Consider the following 25547-nt stretch of genomic DNA (forward strand, 5'->3'; position numbering starts at 1 on the left):
TCATGTTTAGATTATTGCTAAATCCTTATTAATTGCATCCAAATATAATCGTTTGTGTTTACAATGTTTGTATGTATATTATTTTATCTATATATTATTGCACAGTAATATATATGTGTGTTTGTGTGTATGTATATTTAATATTGTTTATGTCTCCCATGAGCTTGGAGGACTGCATCCATACATCTCTGCAACGACTCGCAAAGAAGCTCTGACTCCCAGAGTTCATCAAGATTCTTGGATTCATCTTCAATGCCTTCTCCTTCATCTTACCCCAGACATGCTCCAATGTTCATCTCTGGTGACTGGGCTGGCCAATCCTGGTGCACCTTGACCTTCTTTGCTTTCAGGAACTTTGAAGTGGTGGCTGAAGTACGAGAAGGAGCGCTATCCTGCTGGAGAATTTACCCTCTCCTGTGGTTTGTAATCTAATGGGTAGGGCCAGACGGAATCTGCGGACATTTTTTGCTATTTCTGCTGAGAATTTTGGTAAAAATCTGCGGATTTCTGCGGAATTATTTTAGGAGTATCCAGCAAGTATCATAACTAAAACCTTAATATATGAAATAAAAAGTAACAAATTACTGAATAAAAATTGAATAAATTCAGATTTACACATTTATTCAAATAAATAAACAGAATTAATGATGTTCTATAAATTGGCAGAAATCTGCGGAATTCTGTGCGCACAGATTCCGTGTGGGCCTACTAATGGGCAGCACAAATGTCTTGATACCTCAGGCTGTGGATTTTGCTATCAACTCTGGAGATCTCTCGCACACCCCTATACTGAATGTAACCCCAAACCATGATTTTTCCTTTACCAAACTTGACTGATTTCTGTAAGAGTTTTGGGTCCATGCGGGTTCCAGTAGGTCTTCTGCAGTATTAGTGATGATGCAGTTCAACAGATGATTCATGTGAAAAATCGACCTTCTGCCACTTTTCCAAATGATTAGCTTAAAGTCAAGTTATTATTTGTTGCTTTTACAACTAGCATCGACGTCAAGTCAGGTAGGGTAGAGAACACAAACTATAAAATAATCTATATGTAGGTATAAACACAAATAATATGTAAATACAAACATTTTTGATACACACCTGTATGTGTCTGTCTATATGTATATAAACACAGTACACACACATATATTATGTAAACAAACTTGTATTTTCGATGTGATGGCGATCATTTGTTTGACAGCACTAGTTTAGAAACGGTTAATCAGTGGTTTGACTTTCTGTAAAAGAGGTCTGGCTTTCTTCGGGGAAATCTATTTTGGTAAACAGTTATTATTTTCCAGGGTTTCCACTGTGAAGAGGCCTCTGGAGTATCAAGCAATCAAATCCTTTCGAGGCTTCGTCTGTTGACATTTGGGGAAACGGGCACTCACCGAGAAGGCCGGCTAACTCGTAGGCTTTCTTCTGCTCGATGGTCTCGTAGTTCAGCGCCTCAAAGAAGATGTCCAGCACCATGATGTTGTCTCTAAAGGGCAGAACGCAAGAGAGAGGTGAGGACGTCCCGAATGCATTAACCCCTCCAACAATCCCAATCCTTCACACCATCGATACGCAATTTCACAGCATTTCATTCTCTAATCTGAAAGCTGACAGTTGATGTGGGGCAATCGGAGAACTCCGGCCTTTTTTTGACACAGCTCTAGTTAGGACTGGGTGGAATAAATTTTCAACCATAATAGTTTTTTTCATATAATCGGGCGCAGACATTGGAATCTTTTTGGCTTGAGATTTCCAGTTTCATTCTCTACCATTGATTTTTAGACATTAAAAACAGCTTGTTAGGCGGCTTGATGATGCAAACTGATATTTTCTCTTTATATTATTCTCCTTTTAGTGTTTAGTCAAAAACTTGTTTATAGAGCAAGCAGTTTGACAATTTTCAGACAGAGGAGCACGTGATATGATTGATCGTGGCTGGTTTCTCATTCATAATCAGCAATAATCCAATCAGATTGATCCAAGCCTACAATAAATAGAACTATTTCCCCCGATTGCCTTATCTTAGTTTGAGAAGGATCCCCCCTTCCACCCCATCTCCTCCTTTTCCTCCTTTTACCAGGGGGAGCTCTTGAGACCTACCTGATCTCGGACCCCCTTACATGCTAATAAATCAGGAGGGAGGGGAGCCCTTGGCTTAATTATCTCGGAGCTCAGGGTTCTCTCCAGGGACAGCATGTTAAACCTGCTCTTAGTGTGAATTCTTGAAATCAATCGTAAAAATGAGCGCACTTCTGTATTGCAGAATAAGGTCAATACCGTGGCATGTAAGTAAGTGGGTGTGGCTAACTCACATGCAGCATCTTTCTCAGGCTCACAATCAATATATTTGATTTAGCCACATCCAGTCATTTACATATCACAGTATACAAACATATTAAAATCTATTATGGTTTAGGAAAACACAGTTTGTCAAAAACATAGTTGTGTGTTTTTATTCATATTTTAAATTTGTGACTCTCGACCAAAAAATGTAATTCTTAAATCATAAGTCTCATATTTTTGGAAAATTTAGATTTTTACATTATCTGAAAGCTGAATAAATAATCTTTCCTATGATGTATGGATGTTGAGAGGTTTTTTAAGGGTTCAAAAAATACTGTGGCATGTAAATGAATGGACGCGGCTAACTCTAACGCAGCATCTTCCTCAGGCTTACACTTGCAGCATGTAAGTTAGCCACGCCCACTCATTTACATATCTCAGTATACACATAATTAAAAAAAACTCATGATTTAGGAAAACACTGAGAATTTGTCAAAATCATCTTCCTCAGGCTCACTGAATGTGAGGTAGCTACACCAACTCATTTACATTGTTGTGTTTATTTATATTTTCAATTTGTGACCACAAAATTTAAATCATAAATCGTAAGTTGTACATTTTTGGTAATTGAGATTTATACATCATCTGACAGATGAATAAATAAGCCTTTCATTGATGTCTGGATGGCAGTTTTGAGGGTTTCAAAAATAGTGTGGCATGTAAATAAGTGGGCATGGCTAACTCACTCGCAGGATCTTCCTCAAGGCTCGCACTCGCTGCATGTGACTTGACCACACTCACTCATTTACAAATCAAAGTATACACAATAAATAAAAAAAAACCCGTATGATTTAGGAAAACACTGAGTTTGTCAAAAACATTGTTGTGGTTTTATTTTTATTCTTTAGATTTGTGACTATTCACTACAAAACATTTAAAATCATAAGTCGTACTTTATTGGAAATTGAGATTTATGCCTGATCTAAAAGCTAAATAAATAAGCTTTTTATTGATGTATGACTGTTAAGGCGTATTTTTTATGGTTCTCAGGCTCAAAATCAATGTATGCGAGCTAGTCACATCCACTCATTTACACATCACAGTATTCAAATGAATAAAAACCTATTATGGTTGAGGAAAACAGAGTTTGTCAAAAACATAGTTGTGTGTTTATATTCATATTTATCGACTATCGATCACAAAATTTAAATCATTTATCTTAAGTCTTGCATTTTTTTGAATATTGAAATTTTTACATTATCTGAAAGCTGAATAATTCAACTTTTCTATGATGTACAGATGTTAGGTGATATTTTGTTTAAATAAATTGAAATATTGGGAAAATCACCTTTATGTTATTTAATTTAAGTTCTTAGTCATGTTATATTAACTGTAGGAAATTTATAAAATATCTTCATGGAACTTGTTTTTTACTTAATACTCTAATAATTTTGGCATAAAAAATTTGGTAACAATTTACAATAAGGTTGTATTAGTTAATGTTAGTTAATGCATTCACTAACATAAACAAACAAAGAGCAATACATTTATTACAGTATTTGTTCATGTTAGTTAACATCAGTTAATGAAAATAAAGTTGTTCATTGTTAATTCATTAACACGGTGAATTAGCTAATGTTAATAAGGCATTAGTAAGTGTTGAACTATGATTACTAAATGTTGTACAAGTATTGTTCATACTTCGTCAATGTTAGTAAATACATTAACTAACATTAACTAATGAAATCTTATTGTAAAGTGTGATGGAAAAATCGTACATTTTGACCAATTTTGCCTATTGACAAAACTATATTCATGGCAACATAATGTTATATAAGAGATTTCTATTTTATTTATCTGCACAATGATGTTAATAGAGAACAGTCTAGAAGAACAAGGTTCGTTCTCACAATTGTGAAACTTGACAGAGTGTAATTTGTTGTCATGGTAACAGTAACCCAAGTTCATATGTCATTTATATTTATCAAGGTCCAGAATGACAGGAAAAACATGAAACAAGATCAAGTCTTTTTCAAACAAGTCCTTTTCATTTCTGAAGCATTTAAGTTCTATTAATGCTTATTTTTCAAAGTTATTATTTTTCAACTAGGATGCCTATTTAAATAACTACTACATCATCAAATACACTCACCGGCCACTATAATATTATTGGTTATTGGACAATAGAAGATTGGAAAAACGCCTGGTTTGATGCGTTTCGATTTCTACTGCCACGTTTGGATGGTAGGGTCAGAATTTGGCATCAACAACATGAAAGCATGGATCCATCCTGCCTAGTGTCAAGGATTCAGGTTGTTGTTAGTGGTGGTGTAATAGTGTGGGGGATGTTTTCTTGGCACACTTTGGGCCCTTTAGTACCATTTGAGCATCGTGTCAATGCCACAGCCCACCTGAGTACTGTTGCTGCCCATGTCCATCTCTTGATGACTTACTGGCTCTTTCAAAGCTGATTAGCCGAAGACTAGTAATGAAGTGCTACTTTAAAACAAACTATTAAAAAAAACTTTCTCCTTTAAAAGCCAGACATTACCTCATCTGGGTTCAAAACCCCAGTCTCTCTGCTTTAGATTAAGTGTACCCATCTTCTGATGGCTACTTCCAGCAGGACAATGCACCATGTCAAGTGTGAATCATCTCAGATTAGTTTCTTGCACATGACAATGAGTTCACTGTACTCAAATGGCCTCCAATGTCACCAGATTTCAATCCAATAAAGCACCTTTAGGATCTTGTGGAATGGGAGATTTGCATCATGGATGTGAAGCCGACAAATCTGCAGCAACTGCGTGATGCTATCATGTCAATATGAACCAAAATCTTTTAGGAATATTTCTAGTACCTTGCTGAATCTATGCCACGAAGGATTAAGGCAGTTCTGAAGGCAAAAGGGGGTTTAACCTGGTACTATAAAGATGTACCTAATAAAGTGGCCGGTGAGTATATCATCATAAGTAAATAAAATAACTCATGCCATACAATAATCTAAATTCAGATTATACCACCCGAGTTACCTCACACAATTTTATTTATATTTATTTTTATTTTATCATGAGTAAGTGGCACTTCAGAGTTTAGATAATATAGCTGTAATTTCCTCAACGTCTTACAAAACTAAATTGAGTTATTAGGCATGTTTTCCACTTATAGTCACGGCAGAAGGTGTGAAGGTTTAATTTTTGTCCCCACTGAATTCCTATTGAGAGTTTAATTAAGCTGCAGACGACAGCTGGAGTGTTTGCCCAAGCTTTTCAAAGCTACCTGCAAGCCAGAAACTCTAAAAAGGTTAGCCTTAATGGTTCTTTCAAAGCAGATTAGCCGAAGAATAGTAATGAAGTGCTACTTTAAAACAAAGTATTAAAAAAAATCTTCCTCCTTTAAAAGCCAGACATTACCTCATCTGGGTTCAAAACCCCAGTCTCTCTGCTTTAGATTCATACATAACCCTATTACTCAAAGACAAGCAGATGATGGCAGATCCGAGATTACGTATGATTCATTTCCTAATATAACAAAAACCAAAGCAGAGATCTGATTTGGAGCCATTTCACTGGATAGTCATCAATATTTTAGAGAAGAAGCGGAAAAAACTAAAGAGAGGCATTCAGCCATTGTGTTCACAAGATTAAATCCCCCCAATTCTCCAGTAACTTCTCTTTTCCATGTGCTGAATGTAAAATACTGCAAATAATTTACAACCGTTCCACATGAGTCTCTTTTCATTTTCTGTACTGCAAACAACGGTTCTTCTCTATTTCGTTCATGGAAATATATGAAAAGGGTTTCATCAAATCTTTGATTGTTACTGTGTTGTACAAATAAGGCTGACGTAACAATTCTGAGATCAACATGAACTCGTAGCACTAAACGCATTAGCTGAAAATGAAAGTTGGTTTATTTCGAGGACAATTTCAGAACATGTTTTTTTCCATTTAGAATAACTTACACCAATAAACCCTTTGCATATTTATCAAGCGTCTGAGCAGTTGACTTGAATAAAATGCTGTGCAAAGTTGGTTCTCTAAAATCTAATTTGTAGTTTAGGTGAAGTGTACACTGTAAAGTGAAAATGTAAACAAATAGCTTAAGATTAACTTGTTGAACTTAATTGGTCACAGTTAAATTAAGTTTTAAAAAATATTATTTTAGGTTTAACAAGTTAAAATGATTTATTTAAGTTGGTCCAATGTTCTTTATTTTGCAGAAATTATTTACTTTTTTGACAAAAAAATTATTGACAATTTTGACTATTCTTATAATATGACTTTAATCTCTTAATCTTACATTTTTTTACGCGGCACTAATACACCACTGTAGTTATTTATATTCAATTAAGTTGAAAAAAAAATATGTGTGTATTTTGTGTGTAACAAGTCATTTGTATATTTGTTATTGTGCTGAAATGTAAAACTTTCAGAAAACAAATAATTTAAAATATCTCCTATCCTCATATTATATTAGATTTTTCTTTCTTTCTTCTTGGAATATGAAGACTTTAATCTCTTAATAATTTGTCTATATATTATGACTTTATTGTCATAATTTTGACTTTATTCTTAAAATATCTTGATTTTGTAATCTTAGATTTTTTATTTAATACTTCATCTTAGTTTTTAGTATTAAATGAAACTAGTCTAAGTAATTCATTTAAGTTTATCCAATGTTTTTCATTTAGCAGAAATATTTGTTATTGCGCTGAAATGCAAAACTTTGTGACATATCAGTCCTAAATAAAGAAGGGGTTAAGCCAAATACACTGAACAGCTCGTTTTGCTAATTTGCTAGCATAACTTGAGGAGCATAATTAAGAAAATTAACATACATTTCGGACCATGTACACTACTATAAGTCATAACAAGTCAAAATTGCATTATTAAGGAAAAAAAACATAAGGAACATTGGTGTACAACTTGCATATTAAAATTTTATTTAAAAATAACGTATGATAGCCCTAAATAAAATGAAACATTTACAGATATAACAATACAGATTCTAAAATGCTCACTAAACACCCTAAAACAGAAAAAGAAATTAAAATCGAAGTGCAGAGCAAACTAAAATTATAGAGGCATTTACTACAAACAAAATGCATTATAACCATTGAGCCTAAACAAATAGATTTAAAGTGAAACTGAAAGTGAAACTAATCAATTGAAATGAAATACATTTCTCTTTTTGTGTAAATATAAATGTATGTGCGCTTTACTCAAGTCTAACTTGCTTGACATTAATTTAGTTGTAAAACTTTCACTTTGAAACATAACTCACAAAGTTTCAGATCATTAAAAAATGAAACGTATTTCAAGAATGTCTTTCTGAACTTCTGTGTTTTAACCTGTGAATTTTGAGAGGTTTAAAAGTGCGATTATGCTTGTTTGGTATGCCCCGAATGCTACGCCCCGCTTGTTTAATTGTCCAGATTGGCAGCTGTTTAGCGGCTCATCAGTAATTAACTGAGATCTTCGTCTGCCCTCATTTAAGATCCAAACAGCCAATCATCTGAGCAGCTCAAAGCCCAGATAACAGCACGGCTGACCTGCAACACTTCACTGCCCTGACAAACATGCCGAGAAATGTCAGGAAACGTCTATACATCCGCAACCAACTGGAACAACACCAATCCTAATTAAGTTTACAGAGCAAGCACTTCTAGCCAATTCTGCACGACTAGGGTTTTGATTGACATACTTTAAGATCTAGTCAGCCTGACCCTATTATGGTTTAGGATGCGTATTTATCATTGAATCATTGCAGTGCTGAGAATCAATACTTTCAAACTGAAATGGAAAGCTCAGACAGAAATCATAATTCTGTAATCATGTGTATGTCCTTCATTTGTTTAAGACCTGTTTGACTTTCTTCTGTTGAACAAAAAAAAAAAAGATATACTGAAGAATGGTGGACAATTGTAGCCATTGACTACTGAAGTAATTTCTTTCCTACTATTGATATCAGTGGATTCCAGCATTCTTCAATACCTTCTTTTGTGTTCAACAAAAAAGAAAGTCATAAAAGTTTGGACCCACTTAAGTGTTGTGTAATGAACTATTCCTAAGTGCAAAAGCAATTAATCAAATCTCTTGAAATCAAACTTTCACATCTCGCATTTAAAACTGGTGCAAAACGTGACACGATTAATTCCCTTCACCAGTTTCAACACAATTTTGAGTTCACTGCAATTTTTGATGACCCATGCCATTGGAAATAACAAAGTTAAGCATGGAAAAGACATGATACATGAATGGCTTCTTACTCTACTCCTCCAGCTCCTTAAATTGCTTAAAAGTTGGCAATTTTTCATCGTCAAATGTGTGTTGAATGTAAACTTCTCTTCGGAATTTGAACAAGCAATGTGAATTTAAATGAGAATATTCTCAAATAAGGACTATAATTTACTCAGTGATGTGGCAGACACAAGTGTGTTTTGCTAGTTTTTTAGACTGACGCAGATATAATTAGCGATTTCCATGCACAGATGTGAATTTATGATTAAACCGGAATGCATAAAACAAAGCAGTGTTTCCATCCAATGAGTCAAAGAGATCAAAATCATCTCTTCACATCACTCTTTGGTATGGTGGCCACAGAGTTTGATGCACTGCCTTTTAAGAAAACAACAGCAAATTAAGAATATGTTGACAGCGGACACCCTGCAAATCCTCACAATGAAAACACAAATAGGAAAAAAACGCAAACAGATAGAAAAACTTGCTGCAAATAATCATAAGACATACACATTATGAAAACACGCTGCAAATCCTCACAGCACATGCACATTTTGATCTGAAAAAAAAAACCCTAATGTACCTGAAGTTAGCACGTTATTTTCATTAGGAAGGCCTACTTAGCCAACTAAAAGGCTACTACTAATAATAATAATACTATTAGCCTGCTAAAAGTGCCTGAATATTTGTTTAAATATTATTCTTATCTGCAATTTATTTTGTCCTCCAATTTGTTTTTAACAATGAAGCATTGTGAATTTATTTTCATCATCTTTAAACTTATATTTAGTTGTCTAATAATGATTTACAGGCAATCGTCAGTTTATCTAGGCTAGTAATGCAAAGGCAATATGTAAGACAAATGTATTAATATGCAAAAACAAAGGAATCATTCAATCAGGTTGTTCAAACAAACAAAAACTCACCTACAACTTCACTGAGCAAAAGTCACTGCACAATAAGCAAATCCCAGCTGGCTCCATCCCTTTTTTCATTTAATCCCCTTGAAATATTTCCATTGTGAACATTTGCAGTGTGAAGATTTTCGATATATCTTTTGACCACAAACAACAGAAGTGTGTCCATTTTTTTCTTGAATTTTTAACCTTTTTATGTCATACAGTTGAAGTTAGAATTATTAGCCCCCTGTATCCCCCCCCAATTTCTGTTTGACAAAATGAAGATTTTTTTCAACACATTTCTAATCAAAATAGTTTTAATAACTCATTAAATAGCTGATTTATTTTATCTTTGCCACGATGACAGCACATTATATTTGACTAGATATTTTTCAAGATACTAGTATTCAGCTTAAAGTGACATTTAAGGCCTAACTGGGTTAACCAGGGAAAGTTGGGTTAGTAGGCAAGTCATTGCAAAAGATGGTTTATTCTGTACTCAAAAAATACTTAAGAGGGCTTATAATAATAATAACAATAATAAAATGGTTTAAAAAAATGTTTTTATTCCAGCCAAAATAAAACAAATAAGACTTTGTGTAGAAGAAAAAATATTATAGGAAATACTGTGAAAATTTCTCTCCTCTGTTAAACATCATTTGGGAAATATTAGAAGAAGAAAAAAAAAATCACAAAAAAATATCACAAGCGGGGTAATTATTTCGACTTAAACTGTACATGATTATTCTGTATGTGTGTTTGTTTACATGCCTACAGCATATACAAAGTTTTGAATCTATACTATAAATAAAAAAGCCAGACTTACGAGATGTACTGCTCAGTCTTGTTGTACTTCTTGGCCAGGTATTTGGCGGAGGCTTTGCTGGGGATCCTGACGAAGGACAACTCTTTGCCATATCGCGTCATGTTGCAGGGTGTCTCGCAGACGCAGTAGTCATTATCTCTCTCCACCAGGAAATCTAAAACCCCAGACAAAAAAAGACAAGAGCGTTTCTCTTAACCTCCGAAATCCTGGTTAAAAAACACGGGGGACAGATGATGAGGTATGAAAAGGCCCAGGGAAGTGGGTGGCGAGGTTAGCGGGGGTCATAAATCGAGCTGTCCGGTCATGGCCTCGGGTTTAGACATGGGTAATGAGGAGCGGATGAGTTCAGCGGGAAAGAAACGGCCTCTAGACTCAAATGTTTCAGGGAGGAGAAGGCAGATTTCTTACCTAGAGCTGGATCCGCACATTCCTTATACTGCTCCGGAGTGCAATATGGAGCATCTCCTAAAGACAAAAACAGAGCAGATGAGCAAAGAAAATGGCTGTGGTTTGAGTTAAGGCTGCACTATATATCGTTTCAGCATGGATATCACAATTCACAATAGTCCCATCACACAATACTGTGTGTGCAATGTAGAGTCTGGATTATAATTGATCATTTGAAAGGGTTTTTAAGACATTTGACTGTATGAGCATTTTAAAAGCATTCAGGCCTGAGAAATTGTACCATTTGTAACTTTAATAACTATTCATTCTATTCAGTTATTTATAAAAACAAAGATTATGTATGCAGTATGATTTTAGATTAGATTTTTTGTTTACTGTACCTGAATACTGTTACAGTTTTCTGTGCTTGTAGATTATTATATTTTATAATAATACTTTATTATATTTAATGTTTAATAATAATAGTATACTAATAGTTTATTTATTTATAGTTTATTATATTTTATCTTATGCAGATGCACTCCCCTGCAGAACCATACCAATCAATCTAAAATTGATTCATTCTTTCCAAATAGAGTGTCACGATCACCTGTGATCTAGGCCTTGCAGATGGCTGAAAACATGCACTATTACCCAAATTCTGCCACTGAAGTGAACTACAAATCCCATTAATCTCTGCAGTCACACACCTGCCCCAGATTCCCCTTGATTGCAAACACACAGCTGAAGCTTGTGAGGACTGATTACCCAGACTATAAACACAGTGCACATACATCTTTGCTGAGCTTGTTATACTGTGAGCATTATGAAGCGTTTCCTTGCCTTGTCTATCTATGTTTTGACCTTTGCTTTCTTTTATTGTTTACGTTGTTTTGCTGACTGTCCTGACTATTCACCTGTACTCTGACTATGCTTTTGGATTATCTGTGTGCTCTTTGAATTACCTGCCTGATGACTCTCTTAATAAACTGCACTAGGATCATCATCATCTCCGTTGTTGTCACCGACTCGGTCCCAGTCATTCCCCTCGCTGGCCAGCAGAGGCCGCCATCGGACTTCGAGCATTACATCCTCCACATAGACTGATTGCGCACACACCTGAACTGAATCTCGGTAATGACCCACGCCACCTATATAAGCCACACTCAAACCACAGTTCAGTGCGAAGTCTTGTTTAGCCCCGGCCAGCATTACTGAGCGTTCTTTCCTGCCTGATCTCCTGTGCATAACCCCGGACTGTTTCTGACTTTGAGTTGCCTTCTGCCTGCCCACGACCCTTGCTTGTTACATGGACTCTGAACCACGCTGCCTGCCCTCGACCCACGCCTGTCATAAGGACTGTGAACCACGCCGCCTGCCACTGATCTATGCCTGGTAAATCACTCTGTGTCTGTCAGCCGCCAGCCCCACGACCTTTATTGATTACTGTTGATGTGTGTTCGCACTGTAGTGCGTGTTGGATGTTTGTGTTTGACTGTGACTAATAAATACTGCAAAATGGATCCCTCCGTGTCAGTCTCCCCGTTACAGTTGTACCCCTGACTAATTACATAGAACTATTCAAGTCATCTGATGAAGTTGTACTCATATCACAATATAGATGAAAAACTAAATATCGCTATGTCAGATTTTTTCCATTATCGCACTGCTTCAGTTATTTTTCATTTAGAATTTGTGTTTCATGACACTTTCTGTGCCACATATGGGATTTTGGATGACTTTGACCAATCACTGAATACATCCGAGTCCTTATTTGAAACAATTCTCTGATCAATTCATGTTGAATGGTCTCTTTTTGAGTAACTTTAAATTTGAGAAATCTTTTTGATAAAAATGTCCAGGTAATGTTAAACCCCAAAACCAAAATAAACAACTTTTTAAATTTAGAAGATTAAGTCTATTTTAGGGTCATTCGCATTTTTTTTTTCTTTTATTTGAACATCTTTTTGATCTTTAAGATTATTTTTTTATATGCATTTCCATTCACATTTGTAGTATAACAATTTTTATTTGAATATATTTTTTTACCTTTTTATCTACTTTAATTTGTTTTATTATTTTCTCATTAATTCAAATTAAATTTTGTAGGATAAGTGTTTTTAATTTTTTAAATTTAGATTTTTTACTTTATCATTTTTACATTCTTTTTAAATTCCCTTGAATTAATTTTTACATTTACATAAAATTTTGTAGGATCATTTATTTATTTATTTATTATCTTTTATTTTAACATAGCTTTTATGTTCTCTTTATTTTATAAATTTGTTATTAATTATTTTTTTTTCTTTTTAAGATCTTTTATTTAAAAATAATTAGACATTTATTAAGCTCAGACCCTCATTACTATATTAGTATATTCTTATTGTTCTTACTGTTGATTTTTAGTACATTCTAGTCTATTTTAGGGTCATTCACATAGTTTTTCTTTTATTTAAACATCTTTAATCTTTCTGATTTTTTATATGCATTTAATTCACATTTGTAGTATAATTAATTTATTTGCATATATTTTTTACCTTTTTATCTATTATTTAAACTTATTATTTTCACATTAATTTAAATTAAATTTTGTAGGATAAGTCTTTTTAATTTTTTTTAAATATATATTTTTTACTTTATTATTTTCACATTCTTTTTAATTCCCTCTAATAAATTTTACATTGGCATTAAATTTTGTAAGATTATTTATTTATTTATATATTTTTATTTTAACATTGCTTTTATGTTCTCTTTATTTTATAAATTTGCTGTAAATTAAACATTTTTTCTCTTTAAAACCTTTTATTTAATAATAATTAAACATTTATTAAGCTCAGATCCTCATTACTATATTAGTATATTCTTATTGTTCTTGTTGATTTTTAGTACATTCTTTTTACTGTAGTAAAGTGATGCAAATCTTTATCTTGAACACATAAATTAAACTATTATATTTTTAATAAGTCAGTACATATTACAAAAGAGAAAACAAACAATACTGTACATATTAAAATAAAAAATATTTAATTTTGTTCTTGTGAAATAGTCATTAATTTCTAACCTTTTCTTACCTCAATTTACAGTAATAAATGCATTTTACGTAAGTAAAAAAATGCAAACGAAGTATGTCAATTGAGGCTGCTCTTAATTTATTCTTCTATCAATATAGAGAGAGACGAGATGTTTACATGAGTTTATTACAGTAATGGGAATCTAATGAGAAACATCGTTAAAAATAATTACAAACAAATCCTAAAGTAAAACCTCCACACTCATTACAGAGATGAGAAACGGCCTTGATTGTCATGCAAATAATAGTTATATCAAACCTTAATGATCTTAAAATAGCTGTCCCCATGCATGATGTATATTATTATTATTTTTTGGCTTCAGTACATGTGATTTATCCTTTAGCAGAAAGCTTGAGGATGAAGTACAAAAGGTGTTCGGGAGAGAGAAAGAGAAGAACACAGTGTTCTGGCTAAAGGTGAAGCGTCTGTCTGTTAATTAAAACGTGTTGCCGTCCATCACGCTGTTGTTATCAGCGCTCAAGCTCTCCTCAAAAAATCTGATTTCCTCCTTTAATTAATTCTATTTATTCAGCTCCTGAAGTTTCCCTGAATAGCTCAAGGACTCTTGCGGTGAGGAGAGGAGAGAGGGAAAGAGAGCAAACAATTGATGATACGCCGAGAGAAGAAAATGTGTCTAGACCATATTACAACTAATTAACCAGTTTGCCTAAAAACAAAGCTGGAGATCCTCAACTGCTATAAACAAAATGGTCAACAAGCTGTATCAGTGGATTATAGCATTGATCTGGAGCTTTGCTGATTATAATGGAGGCGTTTTCATGTCCTCTTGAGGGGAGATTGTACAGTGATTCATTGATTAATTTATTTGCATTAATAATTATTAGCCACTTTTATTAAGCTTTGATCTTGAATACTATATTATTAACTGTGGCCATTTTACTGCAAGTTTGCTCTTCTTTCTTATAACATGCTGAAAGATGATACAAGTCAAAATAAGAAATAATTAAAGGGATTGCTCACACAAAAATTTTAATTGTCATTAATTACTCACCCTTCAATAGAAGATGAAGAATGTTGCTAGTAGCCATTGACTTCCATTATATATATTTTTCTACTACTCAGACTCAGACTCAGCTTTATTATCCCGTTAGGGAAACTAAAATTGCAACAAGGTACCATACACAGGCGAAGTTCCATGTACACATTAAAAAATACTACTATACAACATCCATACATCAATATATAGAAACATCCCCCTCCCCCCTGGACTCATTTAATGACCCAATGGCCACCATTATAAAAGAATTTCTGGTTCTATTTGTCCTGCAAATAGGAACCCTAAAACGACGTCCTGATGGCAACAGCTGAAATACAGAGTACAGTGGGTGATCTGGGGTGCATAGGATACCCTGAGCTCTCCTTAGTACATGATTTTGGTAGATTACCATTAGACCAGTCTGATTAAAACCAATGATCTTGCCTGCCACCTTCACCAGGCTGCTCAACCTGTTCTATGGATGTCAATGGACATTGGTGTCCAACACACAAACACACACACATATATGTAACTTACATTATAAATATAATTGTTCGGCAAAGTATATTTGTATGACAAAACAACTACAATTACTTTGCTTCTATGAATTGATTTATACAGAACTGATTAATTAAGTTCAGTATTTATTTAATACTTTTTTGCATTATCACAGTATTTAAGCAAGTATATTGTAAGTAATTGTAATTAATTTACTTACTTGTGGTGTAATGATTTTAATTACTTAAAATGAAAAGTAATCCATTACTTTTTTAGTGGAAAAGTAACTTAACTAGGTACTGTAGCTCATCACACCCAACACTGTTCACAACATTCTTTGTGAAGTTTATTTATAAACTAATTTCGAGAGGAATACGTGCTTATGATTGACCACGGCTGGTCCCGCATTAGCTGATTCACCAATCAGCCCATTCCTAAGTCACTATAAATAACCAGAGTTTCATACCGCAGTTATCTTCGCCTTAAAGAATTCCCCCCTTTCATCCTTACTCCTCCTCCCTTTTCCTATAGGGCAGCACGGCGGCCCAGTGATTAACACTGTTGCCTCACAGCAAGAATGTCACTAGTTCAAGTTCAGGCCAGTCAATGTTTCTGTGTAAAGTTTACATTTCTCCCCTTGCTCACGTGGGTTTCCCCGGGTTCTTCTCCACAGTTCAAAGACATGTGACATAAGTGATTAATTAAACTAAAACTGCCACCACTGATGAGCTCTTAAGCCTGGTTTATACTCGTTGCGTCCGCTAGTTTGCTTGAGTGCGCGCGGCCATCGCAGCATTGGTGGAGGTTTGCTTTGGGTGCGCGCGGTATGATTTTGGCAAGCGGAGTGCACAATTTTTTTGGGGGGACTTAAGCAAACAGTTTGCGCGACGCCATGCTTCATTTCAGTTGAATAATGAATCATGTTGAAGACATATTGTCAGAAACAGGCACAACTGTACAGACATCTTTATGATCCGTCCTTGTGTGATCATAGGGATAACCACATCAACAATAATTCTTGGCTAGAAATTGCAACAGCAGTGGGCAAGGTAGAAAAACCTGAGGGATACGTTTGTTAAAGCCAAAACAGATTATTTAATTATGGAAATAGGTTTTTTCCACATAATTAATTTATTTAAAATTATTTAATAGTTCTAAAACTATAATTAAGGAACTAATTATTTATTTGATAACTTAAAGACAATATTTGATTGATTTACAACATACTGATGTCCTGTTTTTTTTTTTGGACTTTATTAGTAATAATGGTTTATTCTTTTATAATAAAAAAATATATATATATTTGTAGAGCAACCCATGTTCTGTTGTCATTAATATTTTAATAAACTTTTATAGGTAGAACTGTCTGAGATATAAACAAAAGTGATGCATCAAAGTGGTTCTAAAAATCTTTATAATCATTAAATTATTTAATAAAACTATTAAAAAATAATTAGTTTAAAAATCTTGAAGGATATTAATGATATGACGAACTTACAGAAACTTCCCTACTTCTATAGTTACCCATCTGATTTTACGGTTGGTTTACTTTTGACCCCCCCTGCTGTTTTAAAGAATCTCACAATGACAAACGCATCAAGTATAAAAGCCATGTCCGTTTTGTCAGTCAGTGGATGTTCGCGATGGGGAGCCAGGCTAAAGTATAAATCAGGCTTTAGCCAGCAGTATATCTCTCTATAGCAATCCTTAATTTGTCTTTAGCAGGGGAGTTCTTGAGATCTACCTGAGCTCAAACTCCCCTCTCACCCTGCAAACAGGAGGGAGCCCCAGGCTCGAGGATCTTCTGAGCTCATGGTTCTCTCCCAGGACAGCATGCCAAAGACGCTTCATAATCAATTGTCAGCTAAGTATGAACTTTATTTTGTGTTTAAAAAAAAAAAGAAACTCAAAGTTTTGAACCAATTGGGATTGAGTAAATGGTGAATTAAGGTTCTTTTTAGTATCAGATAAATAGGAAAACTCCACATCTTAATTTGATTTGTTTACAACAATTATGACTTAAAGCATATCTAAAGAGCTATTCCATCACATGGATAATAAGTGTTATGGCAGTTGTAGCCGTTACATCACAGCTGCCCAAGCAAACGAGTGACGTGCAACACAGAGGCAGCCCGGTTTGCGCAAAACACTTTGCGTGCGGTTCAAATCCAATCCTGCCTCCAATCTTCAATGCTAATTTCACCATCATAACGTCACAACTCACGAGACAACTTGTCACCTCGACGAGAAATATCATAGTGATTTAGTCTCACGAGATCTCGTCACACCCCTATTAGCTACATTAACAATGTAGTTTATGACATTGATGTCCGTTTTCATATCCAGTTCCAGTTGATTATAAGTTTCTCCTGCTGCTTTGAGATCCAGCAAATCCCTGTTTGACCCAGATCAGATCTAGTTAATGACAAAGTGGCTGGTGATGATCAGAGGGCCGCACTTCAAAACAGACGTACAGATCTCAGCAGGGTGCAGGAGCCCAACAGGGACGCGGCAAATCACGCTTTTCTACTCGCAGAGGTGAAAATCCTCTTACTCGCGCTAAGCTGAAAACTAGCAACCAGAATTAAAGCAAGACGCGCTGAACAGCATTAAGAGCACAGCGAGGGTTTACAGTCATCGCAGGCTTAAAAGGCAACAGCTTGAAAACAGCGATGCAAAAACGAGCTGCTAATTTGTTTAGTGTTAAATAACTGCTAGCAAGAGTCTGTGAGAAATGCAAGACTTTCTCTCGAACTTGAAGTCATTAAAGCACTAGATGTGTTTACGCTAGTGTGTTTTCCTTTTAAAATGCATGTTTATGCCTAGCATCCACACCACTCTGACAACTTCAATCCATGAAAAACAGAGCAGTTTGAAAACACTAAAGACCTTGTTCTAGTTTAAAAACACAGATGCTTTTAGTATACACAGGCTAAAGCAGACTCCAGAAATGGAGGCTTGGCTACCCAGGATCACTCTCTGATACCGACTATTGCATGTCATTTGTTCATCAGACTTTTATGACAGCTGCCCACAGCTTTGAAATATGGAATATGGAAATACTTGTGGTGGTAGCCGCATTGAAATTGGTTGATTTGCAAGAAAAGAACAATTTAATACAGTGGTGTCAAACGTACTGCCCGCAAACGGGTTCAATCCAGCCTGCGAGAGGATTCTGTAAAGTGAAAAAATAAGCTGCAATTTTTCAATAAAAGAAACAGCTCCAATTGTGTCCACTGGATGGCGCAACAGCAAATTGTTAAAGGGTTATTTAAAGCTCTAAGTCAGGGGTGTCAAACTCAATTCCTGGAGGGCCGAAGCCCTGTACTGAAGCCCAACCCTGCTCCAACACACTTACCTGTAGGTTTCAAACAAGCCTGAAGGACTCAATTAGTTTGATCAGGTGTGTTTAATTAGGGTTGGAACTAAACTGTGCAGAGCTGCGGCCCTTTTGGAACTGAGTTTGACACTTGTGCTCTAAGTGAATGAAAACATCCAGCTGAGGTTTAAATCTAGAAGTGCACCTTGTTTAAAACTATTGATTCTTTAGCGAAATAGTTGACTCAGAGTCGAATAAATGAATCGAGTTGGGTTCGGATCTTTTGTTTGATCGCATCAACGTTGATACAGTATATTACCAAATATGTAGTTCCAGCTTTGGTAAAATGTGAACGTGCTTTTACTTCAAACTCTAGCAGAGGTGCGGGGATCACGGGACTGATCATGATGCGAAAATGACGATCACTGACAGATGGAGATTCAGCTGCGAGGAATATAGGGTCAAAGTCCATTTTCATCTATGCTGCAACGCGGGATTCGTCGGCCGTTTGCTATTGAAGGAGCAGCAGAGACTATGGGACTTTGTCAGAGACTTTGTCAGTTACTGTTAGTTTCTTCTTCCACCAGATCATAACATAAGTGTAATTTAAATTGTTGCCTCGTTTTCTGAAGTTTGCAAAATATGTGTTTAATTGTGTGTTATAAGTTGTAATCGCCCCCCACAGCTTGTAATCACGGATCTATTATAAACCAGTGCTTGTAATGCATCTCTCAGGTTAAATTTGTATGGAGCTGTTCACGTATTGCATCCAAAACTACGTTAAAAACATGAAGCATGCTTCTTCCTTTACTGATTTAAATGTGTTTCTGAACTGGTGATCCTCTGCTGTTTGCTTTTGTTTTGGCCACCATCAGCCATTCCTTCACACACTTCAACTTTTGCCATTGTGTGGATTAATACTGAATGCGTTTCGTTTTTATTGCTTGGGGTTAGGTTTAAGAGTAGAGTATATGCTAGTGTTTAACTGCATTGCTTCATTGCATTCCTGCATTGGGCTCTCACATACTTTCTGCTACTTCATACTATAGCCGTGGTGGGCATTTCTGGCTGTCATGTGCTGAGCACAGTCGACCAATTACAACAGACTGGGTCATTGAATTGAATAAACTAAAATGTAGCGTATGTGTGTGAATGAGTGTGTAAGGATGTTTCCCAGTACTGGGAATCCATGGCAGCATCCACTGTGTAAAACATATGCTAGATAAGTTGGCGGTTCATTCCGCTGTGGCCACCCCTGATCAATAAAGGTACTAAGCTGAATGAAAATGAATGAATGAATGAAAAGGGAAAATACATTAAAGTGAATAGGCTGAGAATGACATGTTCCTCAAATTTGTGGTTTTACCTCAAGAAAAGTTTGTATGCTTGTGCTGTTTCAACAGTAGTACTCACTGCATGTCATTCTGTGATTTGTCAAGCCCCTATAGTATGACCACCAATATACGCCACTGGTAGATGCCAAGTATGAAAGCCATCAAGATATGCGCATGTCAAATGAGCTGGCGTGGTCATGAATCATGTGTTTTAGTTTGTAGAGTGTGGATGAAAATAGGATTTTGCAGTAAAACGGCAGACTGGAGGAGAACTTTTCAGTCTAAAATGCTGTTTTAAACAGTCTTGGGTAAATGTAGTATTATGTTTACATTTTTATGTGCACTTAAAAAAATAAGTCAATAACATTTACACACTGCCTTCAAAATTCAAAATCAAGATTTTGTTTTTTCTCATATATACCAAGTGTTTTGACAATTCAGAGCCACCATACAAGTGAAATCTAAAATCTACAAAGGCGTCTGAATTAATCCACTTCATCTTGCAACTTTATGACAAACAAACAGTGAACTATAAAGTCATGTGTAAATATGTGGCAGATGAACTACAGTCTGTCTGGTGTGTGTGTGTGTTTGGTGTGCGTGTTTGTGAGTGTGTCCAAACATCTGACATACTGTCAGTCTCTGTTCAGGATCATTATTGTCTTTCTGTTGTTGTTTTTTTTTTTTTGAAGAAGAAGCAGAAGAAGAGAGAGGGGAACAAAAGCATCCCTGCGTGAAGACCCCTTTTTTTGTATGATTTTGCAAATTTTTTTTACAATGGATGCATAATTACACATCTCACTTGGTCTGAAATGTTAACCGAATACAAAATAAGCATATGAAAATTTCAGACTCTTTGCAAAAGCCTTGAGTGCTAACTGTTCTAACTAATAAATAGAGATGATTAATTGAGAAAACAGTATCAGCCCTGGTTAAAATACCTTTAGCTATTATTATAATATATTAGACATTACTTTCACGAGCATATAGCCTCTCAAGATGTAGGCAAAGAGGTTGATTTGTGGTGGAGTCCAATATAAAAACCCAGTGTGAAGCATTGTGATGCTCAAATTAAGGCTGGAAAGATGACGGCGATCAATCTTATTGTCAGAATCTCATTTCAGCTTGAACTCGTATGATAAAACCGACAGCATTATTAATTGTGAGTAATTGCTTTAGAAAACTTGAAATTGGCAATTATGCTACGAGACATTACATTTGTGACACATGCATGAAGTATCTGACCAATCACACCCACTGGTTTAGCTGGCCAATCAGAGCACTCTGGGCTTTTTGGATGGATAGGATTTTGTTGAAACTTGAACACTATGATAATAATCTGTTTTTTGAGCATTCAAGCATGCTAACCTTTCATATTCTTTTATTATTTTACTCTAGATATCTGTTAAAGATTTTAAGATGGATTAATTGATAATTAACCCCTGTGTACTGTTCAAATTGACTACTCTTTTGTCATGTTTTTGTTATGGCCCCATTGACTTCAATTATAACCACATTTTTTGACTGCAAAGCCATGACAGCATATAATCATGCATTCTTAATTGTTGCCGTTTTTACTTGTTGGAAAGAGGTCAAATGTGTAATGTTTACTGTTGATCATCAGTTTGCAGCATTAACCCTTTAAGGTTTCTGGCTTTTATATAAAGTTCTAAACAGTAGATTATAGTAGATCAGGTTTTTTACCCCCGAGTCAGAATCTGAGTCATTTGGTTGTGTATTATTCAAATGTACTAATATTTTATAATGCTAGTGGCTGTTTTTGCCCCATTGACTTCCATAATAACTGCATTTTGATTGCAAAGCCATGACAATAATCATGCATTCTTGATTTGATTTTGAGTATCTACCGATACTGAAACACGATCCGACACTTCTATAACACGTAAAAAAAGACAGCAGACATGCTCACAGTTTCTGCTTTAAGCCACTTGGGTGTTCTACTTTGCTGGTGTTGTGCCGGAAGACGCACCCCCTCTGAAATGTACATCTATTAACTGAAATTGCTAAAAATAAAAAATAAAAAATCTAATAATAGACTTATGACACTAATGAGAGTGACTGAGATGATTTTCATGAATGAAACCCTTCCTTTACTGAAGATAAATAAATAAATAAATAGATTGACTTTAAATACAATACCGACGAGATTAAGTAAATTGTTATATGTGTGGTTTAGTTTAAAACAGCATCAACAATTTTATGTTCAAACCCCAGCAAAAAGCCTAATCTTAGGCTACACTACAGTCATTATTATTATTATTTACATTTATTTGTAAACCTAGTGCGTTTTAAAATGTGTGTCACTTCTTCAAAATAATGATAATTTTATGTTTTAACCAATTATGACATTTGAATTTGCATTTTGCGGCAGGATTGTGTTTCACTGCACAACAATAAAGTCTTTGCAACAAAGTGATGTCATGTCACGCGATGCTGTTTCTGTGTAAAGTCAAGAAAGAAGTCTCTGTGCCACTGCATAGCTATAGACGTGTTAAAAATATTGAGAAAATACAGTTGAAGTCAGAATTATTAGCCCCATGAATTTTTAGCCCGCTTGAGTTATTATTTAATTTTCCCCCCAATTTCTGTTTAACAGAGCAGAGTTTTTTAACACTTTTCTAATATTGGATAATAGGAACCATTTTTTATTATTTTTGTCTCTTTTTCTTTTAATCAAACAATTATTTGTATTGGTCATGTAAGGGTCATATATTATCTGAACTTCTAATGTTGTGGGTGAGTGCTGGGCATACTAATTAGCATTTTTGCAGAAGTAGATAGATGCGGGTCCAAAATTAAATTCAGCTCTGCAGAAACTTCCTGTCTGAATAGAGGTGTTAAAACAGAACACAGAAAGATGTATACTTTGTTGTTGGGCAGAGAATTCGTATAAAAAGAGGAAGTATGTCGAAGGGGCGGCCAATGGAGGACTGAACAATGACTGACAAGTGACGTTACACCAAAACTCCACCTGTTAAGATCAGTTGTGAATATATTATTCATTTGTATCCAATAAATTGTTACGATTTTTGACATTGAAGAAAAACCTCTCCTGACCTTTTCTCTTGAACACGCATGGAATAGAAATAGAAATTCCAACACTAAACATAATAGTTTTATTAACTCATCTCTAATAACTTTCTAATCTTTGCCATGATGACAGCAAATAATATTTGACTAGATATTTTCATGACACTTCTATACAGCTTAAAGTGACATTTAAAGGCTTAACTAGGTTAATTAGGTTAACAAGGCAGGAGTAGGGTAATTAGGCAAGTTATTGTATAATGATGGTCTGTTATGAAGACTATTGAAAAAAAAATATAGCTTAAAGGGGCTAATAATATTGACCTTTGGATTTAAAATAATGTAAAACTGCTTTTATTCTAGCTGAAATAAAACAAATAACAAACAAAGAAACATTATTATCCTTGCTCTCTTAAACATCATTTGGTAATTATTTAAAAAAGAAAAATAATTTAAAGAGGAGCTAATAATTCTGACTTCAACTGTATACAATGAATTTTGATAGCCATTTGGCCATCGGAAAGGAGGCGGACAAACGACAAACTTTTAAATGATTTAATAATGAAAAATAAAACAAACAGACTAAATCCAAAACATAAATCGTCCAGGCCTGGTCCTATCAATGTCTGACTTCGACTGAGTCTAAAACCACGTGATCCAGCCTGATTTCTGATCACGTGATCGGATCTGGACATCCCTAGATTATAGCGTGTGCATAAATACACTTACTATGTTTACTATGTTCTGAGAGCTGAAGGCCTTATTTCTATCTTCTTATACATATAGTGTACGAAAGTTTTCTTACGCTTTCTCACTTTCTTATGGCCCATTTCCACTGAGTGGTACGGTACGGTTTTGTTTGGTTCGCTTTAATGGCCATTTCCACTGTCAAAAGGCGTACCGAACCGAACCGTACCACTTTTTCGGCACCCTTTCGAAAGGGTACCAAACACAAGAAAGGGTACCAAAAGGCAGAGCTAGACGCGCAGCTGAACGCTATTGGTTTACAGAGATAAAAACAGCCATGAACAGAACTAAAGGATAGTCAAGTTTATTGTTGAGTTTTTGAAAAACAAAGCATTTTCTCAAAAAACATGTCAAAATAAGATTCATTACCAAAAATCATCCCATTTGCTGAAACGCAGAGAGTTGAGCTGAGCCAAATGAAGCCTCAAAATGAATAAAAAGTCTAAAAAAGAAACTAAAATATGATTGTCAGGAATAAAAAGAGTGTCTTACATTGAAACTTTATTCCTGCTTATAAGAGAACAACAAATATTATCACTGTCAATCAAACAAGATCTAACACAATCATGTCTACTGTGTGATAGCTCTGCATGTGTGTGTGTGTGTGTGCGTGTGTGTTTACCGGGCATGTGCACCATGCGGCAGTTGCAGTTTTCCACCAGATATCGCGTCTCGCAGTCGATGCGGCAGGCGGTGATACTGTATGTGTTGAAGAAATCAGAGTCTATCGGCGTAGCCTTACAGTCGCCCCATGGAGGAGGAAGATACGTCAGCTGTGAGACAGACAGACAGAAACACAATAGTGAATTATTCATAACAGGAATGTGTGAAGCTGTCTCATGCAAACAAACAAACAAAAAAATGCTTTATTATGCTGCTTGAATTCGCAAACTATTTTTACTTTAATTGTCCTGCAAATTGTTAGCACTGTAGTTGTTTATTATAGCAGCTAACGAGTTTGCAGAATCAGAGAAAACAGCTAATTTTGCACAGTATGGACATTACCAAGTTCTCAAACTGATGCATTATTTAGTTTTGTAGTTTGGAATGTGTCTTTAAAGGCTGCATGATGTTGTTGCCTGCATTAAGAAGCAGCTTTGTATGCGGTTTAAGATTGTGTCTAGGTAGGCTGCTTACTGTACTATGTGTTTTGGACCCCTCCGTAATCCCTGGAGACACTTCACTATCAGCTTAAGGAATGCGCACAGCATAAATAAATGCAAATGCATGTGCTAAAAATGCATATGGGAACTCTAAACAACAACAACAACAAAACTTTGCATTAAGTCTCTGCATATGGATTCATTATTATACATAAACATCCTACAAAAGCCACAGAAACCATAAGAGAATTTTTGAAGGTTCAAAACAACAGCTCTATACCGCCAGCATCTGACATGTTGACTTTACTCTGAAACCTGCCAACAGAGGCAGGACTGGAAGGTGATATAGGGCAGTCTTCAATGCGAACGCTCTTCTAAAAGACATGCAGCATCATTACGCTCCAAAAACACCTTGTTTTTTTGCATACACCCACGATGCCATGTCAAGTTGAAAGAACTTCGAGTTTTGCAAGCAGTGCAGCTCATGACTGTCAAGTCCTAAAGCAATGGTCCAATCAGAAGAGCTCAGAGGCAGAGCAACTGTTGCAAGCTTCTGTTTATGGTTTATTGGAGTTAATAATTTAAAAGTTAGAATTATATCGGTTACAAAAACGCATTGATACGCTTCATAAGACATGTGTTAACCACCTGGCGGTGTATGGGTTAGTTTGGCGACAGATTTATGTAACAATTACTATGTTCATTTTAGGGACATCTATAAGCTGGTGTGCTCCAAAACAGTGACAAAATTCATGTTTGGAAGATCTGATATAAACACCCAAAGTGGGCGTTACGG

General features: G+C 35.3%; 1 protein-coding gene and 1 long non-coding RNA gene across 6 annotated transcripts in view; one reads left to right on the forward strand and one right to left on the reverse strand.

Annotated features, from left to right (window-relative positions):
• Nucleotides 1–25547, reverse strand: part of asic1b (acid sensing ion channel subunit 1b) — a 394977-nt gene that overhangs the window by 14017 nt on the left and 355413 nt on the right. For all 5 annotated transcript variants that reach the window (XM_087302592.1, XM_087302591.1, XM_087302593.1 and 2 more), the window contains 4 exon segments: nucleotides 24271–24421; nucleotides 10656–10712; nucleotides 10248–10401; nucleotides 1392–1483 (listed from right to left, as the gene is read on the reverse strand). In XM_087302592.1, coding sequence (XP_087158718.1) covers nucleotides 1392–1483; nucleotides 10248–10401; nucleotides 10656–10712; nucleotides 24271–24421 — 454 coding nt within the window.
• On the forward strand, nucleotides 79–10094 carry LOC141380162 (uncharacterized). Its single transcript, XR_015521666.1, has 3 exons — nucleotides 79–419; nucleotides 1302–1508; nucleotides 7780–10094. It is a non-coding gene; the product is annotated as an uncharacterized LOC141380162 (long non-coding RNA).

The sequence above is a fragment of the Danio rerio genome, chromosome 22, assembly GCF_052040795.2.
Source record: "Danio rerio strain M-AB ecotype USA chromosome 22, GRCz13ab, whole genome shotgun sequence".
NCBI lineage: Eukaryota > Metazoa > Chordata > Actinopteri > Cypriniformes > Danionidae > Danio > Danio rerio.